The sequence below is a fragment of the Remersonia thermophila genome, chromosome 5, assembly GCF_042764415.1.
Source record: "Remersonia thermophila strain ATCC 22073 chromosome 5, whole genome shotgun sequence".
In the NCBI taxonomy this organism is placed as follows: Eukaryota; Fungi; Ascomycota; class Sordariomycetes; order Sordariales; family Chaetomiaceae; genus Remersonia; species Remersonia thermophila.
Window position 1 is genome coordinate 1,162,602 of NC_092221.1, and position 16,858 is coordinate 1,179,459.

At 58.7% G+C, this 16,858-nt stretch overlaps 2 protein-coding genes across 2 annotated transcripts; one reads left to right on the forward strand and one right to left on the reverse strand.

Moving 5' to 3' along the window:
* Window positions 1–1,966: 1,966 nt before the first annotated feature.
* On the forward strand, window positions 1,967–4,273 carry VTJ83DRAFT_5535 (uncharacterized protein; the record flags this gene model as incomplete). The annotated part of the gene is made up of 4 exons (XM_071012146.1): window positions 1,967–3,449; window positions 3,533–3,594; window positions 3,665–3,778; window positions 3,890–4,273. The coding sequence occupies 4 exons, from the start codon at window positions 1,967–1,969 to the stop codon at window positions 4,271–4,273; spliced, it is 2,043 nt and encodes a 680-aa protein (XP_070864910.1).
* A 1,144-nt stretch (window positions 4,274–5,417) lies between these two features.
* VTJ83DRAFT_5536 (uncharacterized protein) lies at window positions 5,418–7,139 on the reverse strand (the record flags this gene model as incomplete). Its single annotated transcript, XM_071012147.1, has 2 exons — window positions 5,418–6,973; window positions 7,052–7,139. 2 exons carry the CDS (start codon window positions 7,137–7,139, stop codon window positions 5,418–5,420), a joined length of 1,644 nt encoding a protein of 547 aa, XP_070864911.1.
* Between the last annotated feature and the right edge of the window lie 9,719 nt (window positions 7,140–16,858).

Below are 16,858 nucleotides of genomic sequence, written 5' to 3' on the forward strand. Positions count from 1 at the left end.
CTGTAGTTTGATGATGTGTACGCTTATATGCATGTAGCTCCTTGGCAATGGAGCTCATGTCAACTCGGGAACATTATGTTTACCCCCTAAAATAGTGGAGGAACCCATGTTCTCAGACCCCCTCCTCCCTCCATGGAAGGTGGGGTTTCTCTGGCGGTGCGGCTGCCCGTCCTTGGCATGGCGCCGATCCTCAGGGGATCGCCAGAGGATCCTTCAGGGGAGGACCAACGCAGGCACATGGCCTCGGTGCGCCGTTGGGACCCGCAGCAGGTCCCAAAATCCCAGGGTCGACGGAGATGCGGGCATGTTTTCCGGGTGGTGGAGGTGAGACTCTGGCGGAGTGGGCGGCTGGCTGCATGACCTGAAACACCCCGAGGAGAATGAGAAGCGGTTGTCGGGCAACTATCCCATCTGAGAAAGAAAAAAGGAAAAAAAAGAAAAAAAGAAGCACACCAGAAGAGAAGAAGGGCCCAATGAGTTGGCCAGCTCGTACCGACTGTGATGCAATGGACGGGTGACAACGGGTGAGGCTCGAAGAAGATGAAACGCAAAAGCGTTTGGCTCCCCGGCTTCGACCGGGTGATGCGCGCTCGCTACCGGGTTGGCATAAATCTTGCCGTGCCATATGTCGAGTGTTAGTGATGTTCTCCATGCTATATTGACTTTGCCGCCGCATAACCACAAAGCGAAAGTGCAGAATTTCACCGTACGTGCTTGTGCCACCCATAGGCGGCACAGGAATGAGCGTCGTTGGGCATCCTGTGCGCTAACTCTGCCTACGCTAGAAGGATAAGCTCTTGGCAACATGGGAGTGATGTGGATTCGAGAGGGGTTATGTTGGATGTCTATGCATCTTTGCGTATTGTGTTTTTGTATGCTGGATGGTTGGGCCGGGTTTCCTATGCTACGAGGTACTGGAAGTGAGATGCACTTCTGAACCGATGATGGCGAGACACTTCTGACAAACCCTTGGCTGCCCACGTTTACGGTGTACTTGGTCCAGTATCGTAGCGTCGCTGGAGTATTAGTTATACTATATAACTAGTACAAATGGCCCACAGCTTGATTGGGACTGGAGCCAATGAGCACAACGCGTATGTGACGCGTCTCATAAACGCCACAAACGCGGCTGGTGAGGATTTGATTGAACGTCACCCCCTAACTTCGGCACGGCCAACCGTGGGGCTGTGCGTTCGTTGCATTTCTCCACGCAGCCGATTGATTTTGAGTCAGCGGCAGATCTGCAGCAACAACAAGCAACGGCAAGAGTGGGAACTGAAGAGGCTCACTGCAAGTCAGTGTCTCACCCTTTCGCTGTCTCCCTCCATCATGTGATCTATGCTGACCCAACCGTGTGCAGGCTGTAAGGGTGGAACGGCCAATCTTGGCTTGGCATTTCACATTCAACACGCTCTCTCATCCAACGTCAAAAGAACATTTTTAGACCAACCAGGTACATCGTGCCATTGGAGAGCCCGTGCTGGTGCAAACTTGAGGTAAAGAGCCATACCGGACAGTGCCGCCTGCTGGAGCACGGCTATCTTTGGGTCCACCTCCAAGACCACCTCGGTCGTCGCCTCACCAACTTCCCCTCCTCGACGGCCGCTGCGCTGCGCTGCTCTGTGCCGCGTTGCGTGTCCACACATGGAGATGCCACTCTACGCCGCCACTGAGCCTATATCTGCCCCAAGGTCGCCCTCAACCAAGGCTAACAAACCCACTGGCCTTTGCCCCTCCAGTTTTGAAGCGTGCGAGGCAGGCCAACCCATGGTCGACAGAAGAATTCAACGTCCATCTTTGTTTCCCTACGACGGTAGACGGGAAGCCAAGACGACGTCTTTTCCTGACACTACTTCCTCTCTCACCAAACAACAAACACCCTACATCAACCCTGGATTCGCACAAATTGTTTCCCGGTTGTTGACACCCTGCAGCGACTGAGCGATCCAGCATCCCGGTGACGGCCATGGCATCACGGCTGCCTCCTCAAAAAATCAATCTTGATGCTCGCGCAGCTGAGCTTAGGGAGAAGCTGTATCGAGCTCGCCAAAACGCCCAGAGACTCCAGGCAAGTCAAGGTCAGCCCTCAGCTCAAGCTGCTCAGCCCGTCCAGGATAATACAATAGCCGGCGGGGCCTCATTCGCTGCAGCTGCTTCCGCCTCGGCATCACCCGCTGCAATGGCTTCCCAGCCCACTCCAAGCGCCACATCTCAGGACAAGCCTCAGGCATGCTCTCTTGTAAACGACATTGCTGCCTTGATCCACTCCATCTCGTCAGGCGTGCCCGACTCGCCCACCCAGGAGAGTGCCGAGAGGTCGGGCAGCAGCCCTGTGCCGTCGACCGCGCCAGCGGAGCCTGCTACCGCACCAGAACAACCTGCGACTCCGTCAGACCCGAAACCGGCTCTGAATGATAGGGCTTCCATTGATGCTGCTCCCGTTGCCCCGAGCGATGGCCTGGCAGTGACAGCCACAGGCTTCCCTTATCCAACGCCGACAATGATCGTAACAACCCATGAACCAGCCAACCCTGCAACCACTCCAGGCCCGGATCCACCCACCGCGACTTCAGACATGAAGAATGCGGGAAAACCCGCAATCAACCTTCTGCCCATGACGGGAAGAAGCTCCCTGGGCCTCAGCAATCGTGATCAGAGGCCCCGAGCCCGCATCATCCTCCCCATTGTGGTCGCCTCCATCGCGCCGAAAGCACCAACGATGAACGGGCCTCGTGAAAACCCGCTCACGGACTTGTCGTCCAGGGATACCCTCCAAAGGCTTCTCAGCATGGATCCGGAGCTCAAGGACTTTCTCGAAATGACCGACTATTTCAACGCCGAGACCCGGGCGAGGAGGCTGGATCGGTTCCGGAGAGCCAAGGAGCTTGCGGAACAGAAACGGAAAATTGAAGAGGAAGAGAGAAGGCTTAGGGAGGAAGAGGAGCTCGAAATGAATTCATACAGGTCCTCAACGGCGACGCGGCTTCCCAGCACCCTGTCGACCTCAGCCATCTCCGAGGCCGCCACCCTCCCCACGCCGGTCACGCCTTTGCTCCAGAACGCTGCTATGGAATTCAGGGACACGTCGGGTGTCAGCCCTGGCACGTTGAAGAGACACATCAACGAGGAGGGCGCAGGAGAACGCCTCGAGAAGGTTCCGCGGATCAACACGCCGATTCGTGCCAGGAGCGTAGAGACCCGTTCTGGCGACGGCGAGCGGCAAATACTTCTTACAAGACCCCGCCATGATGCTCACACAGACCGGGACGAGGCTCGCGATGACAGGCGTGAGCCCCGCAGACGCTCCGTGAGCCCCGCTGAGCGCTACCGCTTCCGACAAGCAGGGGACGACCGCCGGGGCTCTTTCTCGTACAAGGGAGGCAACCGCTATGTTGAGACCGACCGTCGTAGCTTGTACCCCATTCCTGTGGATTTGGGAAGCAAAGGCGGTGAGTCTTGTCTTCCAGCCCACTAGGGTCTCGGACCGGCCGAGGAGCAGCTCGAGCGGCAGCAACTGACCCGACCTGGCCAGAAACGCGATTCTTCATTGTGAAATCATTTAACGAAGTGAACGTGCGGCGGTGCATGGAAGATGTAAGCTCGCGGCGACCTTTGTCGGATAGCATCTTGGGAAGAGACAGCTGCTGACGAATCCATTTCACAGGGCCTCTGGACAACCCAGGTCCAGAACGAAAAGATTCTGAGTGACGCCTTTGTTCAGTGCAAGAACGTGATCCTCTTCTTTTCCATCAACAAGAGCAAAGCCTTCCAGGGTTATGTGAGCATTCCCTCCTCCCCTCCTCCCCTGTCTTTTGTCTCACCTCCCGCCCCCCCGGGCCCCCCTTGTTACGCAGTAGACCTCACTGAAGCTGACCTTCCCACCCACTAGGCCCGCATGACGTCCGCTCCCTCCCCTGACACTCCTAAGCCGAGCTTCGCCAAAAACATCCACTGGGACACCAGCGATGCGTTCCGCGTGGAGTGGCTGAGCAAGACGTCGGTTGACTTTTGGCGCGTCGGCCACCTCAAGAACGCATTGAACGACAATGAGCCAGTCCTGGTGGGCAAGGACGGACAGGAAATCGAGCCCGAATGCGGCGCGGATCTGCTGCGGATCATGGAGAGTGTGGCTATCGAGAGGGAGAGGGGTGCCGACAAGGATGGGGATCGGCATCGCCATGAGAGAGGTGGGCACGGTGCGGGATACGGCGGGCATTATTACCGTCATCAGTATGGGCAGAAGCGCGGTGGGTTCCATCATAATCGGTGGTAATTCATGGGAGAGAGGACCCAGCGCCCCGTGCATCGTCATCCTTCCGGGAGTTGCTGGGGCTGGGCTGAGAGCGGTGGCACCAAAGGTCATCGAGAGTATAACTTGTCTCCTTTTCGTTGTAGCTGATACTTGATTCTTTTCATGTGTAGAGAGATTGATTTTAATTGTCTTGTAGCACTAGTACTACCTACTGCCTAGGTACCGGACATAACAAGACGTTGGAGCCCTTTGTTTCTCCCTGCATGTGACCATCCTTTTCGCTTTGCTTCCACGACGCAAGCCAGCCAACAAACAGGGAATACACACCACGGCGCAAAGAGAGGAGTGGTAATAGCAAAGACTAAAATATCAGAAACTACCTCAGTCACTGGAAGGAGAGCAGAAAACCTAAACGACATCCAACCGGAAATCAAGTCAAAAAGAGACAAAAAGCCGCCAGTCCAGTCCAGCCCAGCCCAAGTCCCACCCAAACCCGATCCAGCCTGAAACCGTCCATCCGCCATGTTTCCGCCTAACCCCCGGGGATATCAATCAATAACTTGAAAAAGGTAGAAAAGAGGTCCACTCTGAGTCGAAAGCTTTGCAGCTTCTATGTCGTTTGCCTTTCCGTTCCTTTCCGTTTCCCTTTGCCAGCCAGCCTTGCCTCCAGCCAAGAGGTAGAAGAAGAAAAACAAGACCAATTTGTGCGGTGTGTAGGTAGGAATCGGGTGCTAGGCAAGAGAGAGAGAGAGAGAGAGAGAGAGAGAGAGAGAGAGAGAGAGAGGAAGCGGGGGAGAGGGGTATAGGGTATATCAAGTCATCATCTGTATGACAAAGAGAAATAAGAAGGAAAAAAAGGTGGAGATGCGTGAAGATGAAGAAGAGGGTAGTCAGGGGGGGTTAAGAAGATAGATCGAGGCCAAAGGGGAAACAAGCGAGAAAATAAGGCTGGTGACCGCTGCTGCTGCTGGTGCTGCTTCTGCTATCATTCTGACACACACCGCTGGCTCCGCACCCCCTTACCCCCCCCTCTTCCAACGCGAACAGAGAGAGACTCTCATTCATCATGATATTCATCACCCACGGGAAAGTCTCCATTTCCTTTTTTTTTTCCTTTCCTTTGCCATGACGAAACCACGCCGGATGGACCGCGAGAATCCCCCTCTCACTCGCCCACCGCCTCGCCCGCCGCCGTCGCCGCCCCCGGCGGCAACCCGTAATGCGTCGCGTGGTGCCCGGCGTGGTGGTGGATCCCCAGGGCGGCATGGTACGGCAGGCTCGTCGGCGCCGCGGCCAGGCCGAACATGTGCGGCGCGGCCGAGTACGGCGGGTACGGCGACGTTGCCGACGTCGGCGTCGACGGGGCCGGCCCGCTCCCGAGGATGGGGCTGCGGCGGGTCGCCGACGTCGTGCTGGTCAGCGCCGCCGAGCTGTGGGCCGCCGTCGTCGCCACGGCGGCGGCGGCGGCGGCGACGGCGGCCGAGGGAGGCGTCGTGGTGACCGGCGCGGAGGTCGGCCCGGCCGGCGTCGGCGGCGGGGGCCCTGTCGGCGGGAAGGTCGCGGACGTGGCGGAGCCGGGGACGGGGGAGTTTTGGTGGTGGTGGTGGGGGTGGTGGTGTTGTAGTTGTTGATGCTGGTGGTGGGGGTGGTGGGAGGTGGTGTCGAGCCGCGGGGGGAGCGGCGCGGCGGCGTAGGGCGAGGGCATGGGCAGAGCCGACGCGGCGAGGGCGGGCGCGGCGGCGTAGGCGGTTGTGGTCGTCGTCGTCGTCGGGGTGGGCGTGCTCAGCGGGTACAGAGAGGTGAGGGAGCTCGGGAGGGTGCGAGGGTCGGCGGCCGCGTGCGGATGGTGGCCCACGGTGGCGACGTACGGGTGGTAGGCCGAGGCCGGATCCGTGTCGTACGCGTGCGGGCTGTCGGGAGACGTCCCGTCGAGGCGCGGCCGCTTGCTGGCGGGCCTGTCATCGTAGGCGCCATAACCGTACGAGCCCGAGCCGTAGTCGCCAGGCCGCATCTGCGTCGGGGATTCCGAGTAGTAAGGCGAGCCCAGGGACCCGCGGGCGCGGTCGAGCTGAGACGAGGGGTCGTGGAGGGTGTTGAGGCGGCGCAGGTGGTGAGGAGAGTGGTGGCCGTTCGGGCTGCCCAGGTCGTGGTGGGCGGCGGCGTCGTGCGGCGGGAGGTAGCCGCCGTGGTGGTGGTACGCTCCTTGGGAGCCCGTCCGCATCGAGTCGGCGGCCTGGCTGAGGGTGCGCTTCTTGGTGGACACGGTACGCGAGTCCTTGCGCAGGCGCAGGCGCACGCCCTGGTCGCTGAAGGAGCGGGTCAGGAAGGTCGACTCGGCCAAGCCGGGGAACGTCTTGGTCGCGTAGACGACGAAGGGATCCGACACGGTCCGCCCAAGCAGCCAGCACTCCTTCTCGGCCAGCCTCAGCTCGTACAGGATGAAGGCGAGCCGGTAGGTTCCGACGCGCCGAACCGAGAGGTCGCCAAACACAAAGAAGCCTCCTTGGCTGTTGTCCGTGTCCTTGAGGCTGTACAGCGACGACACCAACGTCCCTGTCAGGTCGCTCTCCTTCGGCCCGGACTGATCTTCGTCGTCGTCCCCCTTGCGGATGAGCCTCGCCGTCAAGATCAGGTACGGGTTCTGAAGGAACGTCCTCGCGGGGTCTTTCCTGGGGTTGACCATGAGCTGGACGATGGGTGGCGGGTCGATCGGTTTCCTCTCTGCTTGCGGTGTCAGTCGCGTCTTGCTCGCGGCGCTCGAGTGTTCCAGGGTTCCAAGGAGGAGGAGTCGAGGGCTACCTTTACCCTTACCAATGGCGACACAGGCATACTTGGGTTGCTGCCTCACCGCCAGCTCAAAGTCTCCTTGCCCTAATGTGGACATCATCTTGTAGGCTATTGTCCGGGATGGAAGAAAACTACAAAAAGAAAGCCGATATGAAGAGTAGCCAAAAGGCTACGGGGGACCTGGACAGGTCGACAGGTCCGTTCAAAGGCAGGCAGCGGCCGGAGGGTGTGTTGTCGCGGTCCTGCTTCCAGGAGATCTCGCCTGACGGGGAGCGGGATAGGACGAAGCTCCCTGTCGACGGTGGCCGAGGTAGATGGGGGAAGGCTGATGGCAGACGTGACGGTCAGTAATGAATCAAGCTCGGGTGACTGATGAGGGAAGAAGATGGCAGTTTATGTCAAGAGGCGTGCAGTGCAGGCCAAGGGAGGGGAACGGCCAGAGGGGGCTGTGGGCTGATGATATGATAGGGGGGGTGTGAGGGTAGAAACCGGACTAACCGAAGTGACAGTAGCAATGGCGACGCAGGTCCCCTCCAAGACGGCGTGGTCCTGAAGGACGGCTGAGCGTTGACAGCACGGTAGGCCCGTCTCTGGGCTTTGCTCCGGTCTCAGAGAGTGGGGCGCGCCGGCAGCCGTGGGGGCCGGGGGGGAGGGAGGGAGGCAGAGGGACAGACGTCGAGTCGAGAACTCGGTGCCAAGCGGTTGCGGTGGACACCTGTGAACCAAAGGGAGAGCGGAGGCGGGTGGAGGGGAACCAAGATGCAGGATGCGTGCGTTGCGGCAGTCTGTTAGGTGCAGCGAGCTCGATGCCGGCCGGAGGTGGACGGTGATGGGTGGGAGAGAGGCGACGGGATCTCCCAGCTGTCTAAGTGCCACCGGGTGGGTAGTGCCGCGGAGGGGGCTTCGATCTCATACGCGTTCTCAACGAGCACAGGCCGGGCCTCGTTTCCTCCTTTGGGTCTGCCACAGCTTTTCTCCTTGGTCTCTCCCCCAAGCTGGTTTCCTGGTTTGGCCGGTGAGCTTTCCCAACCAATTGGCCGTTCGAGAGGTTCGAGATGGGTGTCTCTAAGGTCCAGCCAGCGTTCTTGGTGGAACGAGAGAGCCGAGGAGGGTCGTGGCGTTCCACTTGGGGTTTCGGTCTGAGCGTATGTGCGGCGTGGATAAACAGGACGGCGAGCCTGATGATGGTGGAGCAACAAAAGCAGGCCGCGGGTTGAAGGTGAAGTCCCGCGTGTATGTGTGTGTATGATGGTGGTCTGACGTGTGTGGATTGGGGGGAGGGGGGTAACCGCCCAACAGTGTTAAGAAGGTGATCGTCTGGAACCGGTTGGTTGCCGAAAGGAAGACGAGGATGGATGGGAGGGAAATACTAATAAGCGGAGGGCCACCAGCAGCAGAGCAAGCACAGGGCAGGACGATCACGTAGAGCTATCGCAGGATACCACTGTGTGAGTTATAGCGGGGACGCGATCCCGGACGCGAAGGAGAGACAGGGAGCTCCGGAAGGACGCTGGCCCAGCGAAAGACCGTTGCACTGTCTGGGGTGGAGGCCGACATCAATAATAGAAATCCTGACCGGTGATATGATTGACAGCGAGCATGCCGTCTTGAATGCCCTCCTTGGAGAGGGGGGGATGAGAGGGACCGTTTCTTCAGAACGGCACAAGGTTGTTGTCCGGGGTCTCCCCTCCCCCTGGTAAGGCAGGGGACCGACTTTGACAATCAAGCTCACCAGCAGAGCAATGCCGTCCGCCGGTCTCCAGGGCCAGGCAGTTCCCACAGCTCCCAGCGAGGTGAGCGTGGTGAGGTGGGACTCTCGGTGGGGTGTGCGAACGTTGCCGCGGGGGAGGGTGTGTGGGTGGAAAGGTTTCCTAGTGGGTTCTTCCGAGCTTCTCAGCTCGTCCAGCACTCCCTGCTGCCGTGACTAAGAGTCTAAACACCGAGAACAAGAGAGCACACCCTCCCTCACCTCTCTCCCGCTATCGCCGCCTGGTACGCACCACGCCTGACCGGTGGCAGGGGACGGGGTGCGGAAAAGCAGCAGCACACCAAACATGCCCGGACAGGGAGAGAGGGGGGGGGGGTGGAGAAGCCAGGTGGAGGACTAGGGTGTGTGGTGTGGAACTGACAAGCGGGAAGTCCTTGGCGGCGTTTGCAGGTTTGCTGACGATGAATCTCGTTTCTCAGATGACGGACCCTGACAAGCGACAAGCGATTCCGCTTCGCTGGGGATAAAATCCGCTCGCCACACACGGCAAACAATTCGGACCCGGGCAAGGCAGGGCAGCCATTCCATTGTTGAGTCTCCACCCCGTTTTGATCAGCAGACCAGAGGTCAGAGGGCTCGGTCAACATCGAGATAGAGAACCTTCAGGATGACATGAGAGAGGCTTTCTGGTGTATGTAACTATTCACTACACCAAGCCGAGGCCTTGGAGAGGTGCCTGCGAGCTCTCTGTGCTCTTTGCCAAGACGACGGTTTTCGTCCTTGCGGATAAATTTGCCGAGAGGGCCGGCTTTCTCACGCTCTTCAGACCAAGCACTTCAGTTAGCTAGCGCCACTCGTTCAGAGGACGCCACTTCGAGGCCGGTGGCGGCCGCCATGCTGCCCCAAGCTAGACCTGGAATGGTGTCTCGAGGAAAGCTCCGAACCGGACCAGGGATCCAGACTCGGGAGAGCTGGGGCGGCTTTCCGTCCTCCCCGCATACTGCGTACTGCGTACGCAAAGCCAGACAGCAGCGGACGCTACGCTGCTAGTAGGTACGCAGTATGTAAGTACACACCGTGTTCTCCCCACGGCAGGGCCCTGGACAAGCAGCACGAGAGAAAGTCAACTGTTGGAACCAGGGTAGCATCTGGGCCGCACCGCGTGGTCTGCGTGTCCTGTCTGCGGCGACGGTTTTTTTGTTCCTTTTTTTTTTTTTTTTTTTTGCTACAATCGTCTTTTCTTTCTCACAACACACACACACACACACACACAATCTCTCTCTCTCTCTCGCACGCGCGCTCATCCTACTCTCTCCTCCTTGTACGTACGTACAGAAACAACATACTCAAGTTCAACAACCTTCTCAGCTCTTCCCCACACGCGACCCACGATGAGTCAAGGGCCTAACGTAAACAGCCTGGCAAGCGGGCTAGCGCGCGCGAGCGTTCCGGCGGGCGCCAGCCGAGCTGGCCACCCTTCTTGAACGGCTGGCCCTTGCTCGGCATTGAGAGCCCATCCCCACCGTCTGTTGGTTCCGTTCTGGGCGTGGCCATCCTTCACAGCAAAGTCTGTGCGTGCATGCATGCATGCATAAACGCAGGAGCTGCTCTCTATGCCCCTTTGAGCGTCGTCTCGCAGGCTTCTGCCGTCTCTGCGAGGAGAAAAAACGGCCGGTCTCTGGCGGCCGACCCTTGCCGGCCGGCACCCGTTTGGCAGACCTCCTAGCGTAACCTTGGTGTACTGAGCCCGCTGTCGATCCATCCGGTGGCTGCTTGGTCTTACTTTCAGTGTGCTCAGACGGCGATGCGATGCGATGCGGTGGTGTCCGAATGGCTGCATGACATGCCCCAAAGGCCTCCCCCCCTCCCCAGAACCCTAGCGAAAAGAACACCCATCAGCGGGGGGTGGAAAGGATGCAGTCCAAGCAGGTACCGGCTGCTGAGCCGGCAGTGCGCGGCCTACCTCCGGTCCTTGACCGAAGGGAGCCCCCGAAGGGCGAGCGAGCCACCCCACCCTCAACCACTATAGCACGTACAGTAGTAGCGAAGCTACTATACACTAGGCTGAACAAGCGCATACCGCACGTGCACGTGTGGTCCGATCAAAGACGGGTGTCGCGAGGTGGGAAGCTTCTTGTGGAGGCTTGCCCAGGCTTCTAGAAGGCTGGGAGATGTTTCTCCGGCAAAGCGCTTGCATGGGCCGACGGTGAGAGAACCCGGCTCATGCGGGAGCGGCATGATCGATGGCGGATGGAAGGTGTTTTGCGTTGACGCTCGACGCTGGCCGTTCCCAACGTGGCGCATCAGGCCATCGCGTTGAGAACTTGCTCGCCTTCCCCTGCCTTGCTTGACACACACCTCGACGGCCCCGAAAGATGCTGTCCAAAAGGGAAGGCTGGAGAGTCTGGCGGTCGGCACACAGGTGGCTGATTCAAGTTGTCGACGAGCATGCCGTTAGGCTCTACTACTAGTTACTGACCTGTGTCGGTGATCCGTGTGTCTCGCAGCAGGTTGTAACGCTACGGATATTAATTGGCGCTGGGCATGTGCTGGGGTTCCACGCAGACAGACATCGCGTCTCGTCGCAGGCCTGTGTCGCGAGAATAGCGAGGTGGCAGTCGTTGGGAACCGGTGTGAGGTTGGCAGCAAGCAAGCGACAACCCCCGCCCCCGGGCTGCGGTCGCCAACACAATGGCTTGATGATGGAATGATAAGTCATCCTACGTTTTGGCGCGTCTCGGGTTGGCTTCTTCAAGACGAAACAGCCTTGTCTCGATCCAGGATCGGCGCCTTTTGGACTTGTGAGGAATCTTCGAAGAGGCCAAAGCGACGGGGACACCGACAAGGACCGGGGGGTTCAACAACTCTGCTACGACCGTCCCTCCACCCCCCCCCCCCCCCCCCCCCCGGGGGCATCTTGGCATGGAAGAAGCTCTTGACTTGCCAAAGCTCGGATTCTTCACTTGATGGGCCGGAATTGCACGGGACTGAGGAAGTGAGCTTTGATGTCGCATGTACTGCCCTGCGCGCAAGGCAATGAAAATATGCCGGATCCTTGCATGTTTCGGATCACGAGATGAAAAGTACAAACCTTGCGTAGTTGTTTGCCATATGCTCAGTCTAGTAGTGTTACATACCTTGTTTAGTTCCACATACATACCGCGTACCGCATCCGCCATACGCACCTGTCTCCTGTCTCTCTCGGCTTAAAGGAGGCATTCGCTGCCGAATGCTAAGTGCACCGGCGGGGGGGAGGAGGGGGGGCGGGGGCGCCCGATTCGTAGTCAACCAAGGAACGTTGCGGGAGATTTCCTGGGAGAGGCGGGTTCTGGCCCGCAGCGGAGCAACGCGTCAAAGGGAACCTGTTGTCAGCGAATCTTGGTAACCCCGTCGTTAGTAGGGACTGTTAATGTCAACGTCGCTTCTGCTGCGGACGGGGGCGGAATGGGATCCGCCGTGGGTGGAGGCTGTGGATGCCGCATGCTGTGGACGCCGTGAGGTGGATGCTCGGTGCTGCTGTGGCTGCCGTGGCTGCAGCAGACGATCGCCAATGACGGCGCCTCAAGTGACAGAGCCTGGGTTGGACCATTGAACCGTGATGGACGCCTCAGGTCCGGCATCGTTGGCGATGGTGGTGGGTTCTGGCAGCCACACCTCAGTCAGAGAAAACACAACAGCCAACGGCTTTGACGGTTCACGGTCGTGTCAAGACCCAGGATGGCAACGTGCCCATCAACCATGCCGTGCGCACAGTCCTCAGCCACGAGCTGAATCGGCCCTTCATGACGCCACAAGGCTGTCGCGACGCCTCGTCTTGAGCCTAGTCGCTGGTGGAAGGGTTTGGACAAATGAGGTGGTCGAGGCTCGTGTTGTGTGTGATGAGGCGAAGCGAACAGGGGGGGGCCTAAGGTTCCTGCCAAGGAAGAACGGGAGGGCAGAACGTGAGCCAAGAAACAAACCTGAGAGAGATCAGAGAAGGAGCCCGGGGTGAAACCCGGAACCCTGCAACCGCGAGAGAGTTTGGTTGGAGGGGATGGCATAACCCGGGGCGGGGGGGCAAGGGAGCCTCGCAATTCTGGCTGCTCATTGGCTACGTTGAGCTGTCCGATGATCGTGTGGGGTGCAGGGTCTGTCATCCTGATTCCATGATTCCATCGAAGTCTGATTGATGGAAAGAGCTCCATCCCATCCCCCCTGCTCATCCCTTCTGCTCCCCCAGCCCGTCCTAGATAGGAAAGCAGACTGGAGCTGGGGAGGGGGAAGACGTCCAAACTGAGAAAGAGGGGCCTGCCGTTTGGGAACGTTGCACTGCTGCGCTGCTGCAACTGCTGCTTTTACCCGGTTCTTGAACGGGCCGCAGATTGTGCTGTGCCCTTCCAACTTCAACTTCCAGGTTATGGCTGCGAAGGAAAAGAACTGGCGCGACGGGAGATTACAACGGGCGGGTACCAGAGAGAGGTGACCGGCCGTCCCCGTACATACAGTAGTAGCTCCCTACGACTTCCACTGTGCCATGTCGCATGTCAGCTCCCAAGGCGTTGCTGGGAGATTTCCACGCGTGTCTTCCAATCGGCAGCATCCCCCTCCCTCCATCATCGACGCCCCGCCCGCCGGCCTGCATTCCGTTGCGTACCAAGCAGGTAGCTAGGTACCCAGCTGTTTCGCAGCAGCTTTAATGGCTTCACCTACTACTAGTATACACAGGCAGGGGCTGCAGCATGCATCAACATCAAGATCAACGATAGCTACCTAAGGTAGGCATGTATTACTTGGCTGGGGTCTGAGGAGTGCACTAACGGGACCTCCGTGCAACTGCGGAGGACGACCATCCACGCTGTTACCCCCCGGGCCCAGGCGTCAAGTGTCAATCCAAAGACCACCAGTTCGTCCAAAGGGAATCCCAGACTTGCCGAGACGGCTGCCAATCGAGAGCCATCCGGCTGAATAAGTGGCGACCGGCGATCAATCAACCCACGCCATCTTCAGGTCCTTACCCCAGGTCCTTCATCCCTGGATCGCAGGAAGCCCGCAATCTACCACGCAATACCGGGTAATGGGCGAATGCCGCACAAGTTGAACACGACATCGCCAGAGGGCCACATCAGGACCTGTTTTTGTGTTTTTTTTTTTATAGCAACCGCTCTCTCGCCTCCTCCCGCCCGCTACCAAAAAACTCCAAATGGCCGACGCCATGTGCGTATGCAGGAAGGACAAATCCTGTGCTACAGCAAGAAGCCTCCCCACAGTGCCTCTTCGCCTGGTTGCTGTGCGGCTTATCTTAAGTGCTGGGGGGTCAAAACATCGGAGATCCGGATGGAACTAGTTCCGTGAGGATCTTGGGGCCTTCGATGAGCTGCTAGCATCAACTTCCCGCCGCCCACCTCGCCTGGTCCGTCGCTCCGTCTCATCAAAAACCAGGGCCGCGCGGCTTGCCAGTGTGGCACAGAAGGTGGCTTTAGCCGGGTGGTCTCAGGCCCTGTTCGAGTCGAGGATCCCCCCTGGACCGAGCTACGGAACTGCACGGCTACCTCATCCGGGATGCCATGTCGTCACCATCGAGACGCAAAAAAAGGCCGAGCTGACGAATGCTTTTGCTGGCATGCAAACGTGTCTGTAGGGATGTACGAAATGCACGATGGGTTTCAAAGTTTTGCGCCTGGCATCGACAGCACAGACATGCAAAAGCACACCGGGTTTCTGCTCCTGCGTCCGCCAGCATGTCGATGTCGCCACCGGGCCACCGTGGGAATTGCTCACTGGGCCTGAGTTGGCCCGGCAAGCGACTCGCTTGCCGGACCGGGACGGGCAGAAGAAAGTAAGGCCACCCGGGTCACACACGCCGAGATCCGCCAGATGACCTGCACAAGCAACATCCGACTGGACGAGAGAGCAAAGCATCCATGCCTTGCCTCTTGTGTTCACTTCGCTGAAAATGAGCCCTGTCGCCAAAAAAGAGGTCCTGTCCGTGGAGATTCCAGCCAATGACGATCCAGCGCTCCGAGCACCCATGTCTATAAGTCAAGATAATAAGATCTCTTCTCCTCCCCCCCTCCTCTTTCGCTTTCTCGCCTCATTCCATTTGCTGGCGGCAGACATGCCCTGCACTGTCGTCCCTCCTCGTCCCTGGCTTGCCAGCCCTTCCCCAACTCCGATGAGGGGCAGAACGGCGCTCTCCCGGCGAGCCCCTAGCGGCATTTGCCTCCCGGAGCAGCAGGGAACAAGACCGTTGAGGATGGCTCATTCAACGTGAGCGGAACCGGATTCTGTCCTGATCGGCTCGCACGCGGAAATCTGGCCCCCTAGTACATCCATCGCCCTGTGCGGAATAGCTCGCGCACGCAAAGACCGCAGCGCACGGGTTGCGCAACAATTCGTTTCCACCAGCGTTGAGTGTGTTCGCATGGGTGCCGTCTGCAACGAAGACGATGCGGATCTGCGCCGTCTACATACTATTAAGCATCGTAATCAGCATGGCAACGATAGTCTCTCCGGCGTTTCAAATAGTATCCCTGCGAAAACGCAAGAAATGCTTTCAAATCTAGCTCCCGAAACCACTCCGGCCTTCCGCCTCACCCGCCGAGGCCGGTGCATACACACACATGTTTCTTCTTCTTCCTCGTGCCGGATGGGGACCGACATGTTCGAGTCTCGGCAACCCGGTGCTCCGGGGACGGGATGCGTCCAGCTGCGACGTGGTACGTGTACCGCTCGAGACTGGGAAACAAACAGGGCATTCCAAATCATCCACCCCCACCAGCCTAACCTGGGGTTTGTGACACATTTGGTCTTGCTGATGCGACCGTTGCCTTGTTGCACATCATCATGTTGCTTGGCTCGTGATGGCGACCAGGGATCCAAATCACCGCCGCCGCGAAACTGACACATTGCCATTCATGTCCTGTTCCACCGCCATGGGTTGAAGCCTCGTGGAATCTCTCTTGTTCCCACCAGGCTCTGGCGACGTAAATTGCCCATTACCACTCCCGCTGCAGCGCAGCGACCTGCGGTGGTATTTCGCTGCGCAACCCAAGATGTCGCATCGCGTCTCCGGGACGGGCGCGCACGCACACCCACAAGCGACACAGCACACACATCACGCATCGCCCATCGCCCATCGCAGCAGCCTCGCTAACCGGTCTCCATCAGGGTTACATTCTCCTAGCCAAAAACCTCCGCATCGGGTATGTACGATGTTGGCGGACTCTCCTCTTGAGAGAGACCCTTCGCGCGACCCGAGGAATCCAGGGATCCGAGCTAGGTAGGTAGGTAGGTAGGTAGGTAGGTAGGTAGGTAGGCAGGTAACTAGGTAGGGTAGCTAAGGTCTTCTTCTCTCCAATGGTGCGCACCTGTGTTGCTCGTGTGCTCCTCTGAACAAACGAACCTTCGCGTATTTTCCTCAACCCTCCCACTCTCACGCAGGACTGTGCTTCCATCCCCCACCCACCCTCTTCTTATTCGCCTCGGTCCGCGTGGTTAATTTACATCCCGTCCGGCATGTCCGGCAGCTGGGACTAGAAGGCCAAGTGTTTTGATTGAAACCAAAAAAAAAAGGTTGTGCCATGAGAAGCTTTCCGGGAACGAGCAGGAGCAGAACAACAAACACAGAATCCACGCCCCCCCTCCCCCGCGCCACCCGCACCCAAAAATAAAACCATCGTGGGCTCTGTTTTTGGCGGCGGACAAGGTGACAGAAAGCAGCAACTGAGCCCGTCGACTAACTGTGGTGGTCAGGAGAGGTCGGCTCGAGCCCGCTGCGGTTGCAACAGCAATATCGAGGGTGCGACGGTATGTGCATATTTTTGATGCAGGCCTAGTTTTTTCGGGGTGAAGAACGCACACGTCGGATCACAGCGTCACATTTCAGGAACGAGTCGGCATCGCGCCAAAACTCTCCGTTCGGAGCTTTCCACGCTCCATCCCCCGGGGCCCGACCTTGCCACCTACCTCTCCCTCCCGACCAGCCTTGAACTTGAACCTGTTACTGTGTACTGTGTACGCATGCTCACTGTGACCGGCTGGTTGTGGGGCCTTCCAGCCCATTCCTGCTGTGAGGCCCAGAGGAGGTCGTCACATCTCCATTGCCACATACGACCTTTTGACAGCTGATTCCC